We start from the raw sequence: 773 nt of genomic DNA on the forward strand, positions 1-773 counted from the left end.
GCGGCGGCGGGGGCGGCGGGGCCGCGGTGGCCGGGGGCGGCGGCGGCGGTGGGTGGAGGAGCAGAGCGGCCGCCGCGGCCCCTAAGCCGTCGCCGCCCGCGCCGCCGCCGGGCGAGCCGGCTGGAGAGGAGCCGGCGCTGACGGCCGGGGGCGCCGGCAGGACGACTCCGGACACTGGAGCCAAGGCCGCCGGCGGTGGCGGCGACAACTGCTGCTGCTGTTGTTGCTGTTGCTGCGGCGGCGGCGGCGGCGGCGGCGGCTGCCCGGACATCCCGGCCGCGACTCAGCCTGCGGCCACCTCCACCTCTTCTCTCCTTCCTCCTCTGCTTCCCGGGGGCGCTGTCGCTGCGGCCGCCGGCACCAGGCGCCCAGTCCGCCCGCCCCGGAAGCAGGCGGCGGGCCGCGCGCCCAGGGAGACCGCGGCTGTTGAGGGGCTCGGAGACGCGGGAGTGGGCGGCGGGCCCGGGAGGCCGGGAGAGAACGTTGGCCGGAGCGCGGGCGCGCGGCCCGGGGACGAGGTGCCGAGGGCGGGGGCGACGCGGGAGCGCGGGAGGGGAAGGCGCGCTGGCGGCCGCCGCGGCCGCTGCTCTCGCGGCTGTTTCCCGGCGGGCGGGCCCGGCCGGCGCGAGACGCTGCGCGCGGGCGGTGCTAGGCGAGGGGGCGGGACGGAGGCGCGAGAGAGGCGCGAGCGGCGCGAGGGGCGGGCCGCGGGGCTCCCGGCTGCACGCCGCGAGGCGCCCTCCCGGACCCGCCAGTCGCTCGTGGGCAGGATC

General features: G+C 81.8%; 1 protein-coding gene across 1 annotated transcript in view; it reads right to left on the minus strand.

The window, feature by feature from the left end:
• RANBP9 (RAN binding protein 9) overlaps window positions 1–440 on the minus strand; it is a 95,309-nt gene extending 94,869 nt beyond the window's left edge. The window contains exon 1 of the mRNA XM_025382402.1: window positions 6–440. Within this exon, the coding sequence (XP_025238187.1) occupies window positions 6–271 (266 nt within the window). The 5' untranslated portion in view covers window positions 272–440. The remainder of the gene's footprint in view (window positions 1–5) is intronic.
• Between the last annotated feature and the right edge of the window lie 333 nt (window positions 441–773).

Source organism: Theropithecus gelada, chromosome 4 (genome assembly GCF_003255815.1).
Source record: "Theropithecus gelada isolate Dixy chromosome 4, Tgel_1.0, whole genome shotgun sequence".
Taxonomy (NCBI): domain Eukaryota; kingdom Metazoa; phylum Chordata; class Mammalia; order Primates; family Cercopithecidae; genus Theropithecus; species Theropithecus gelada.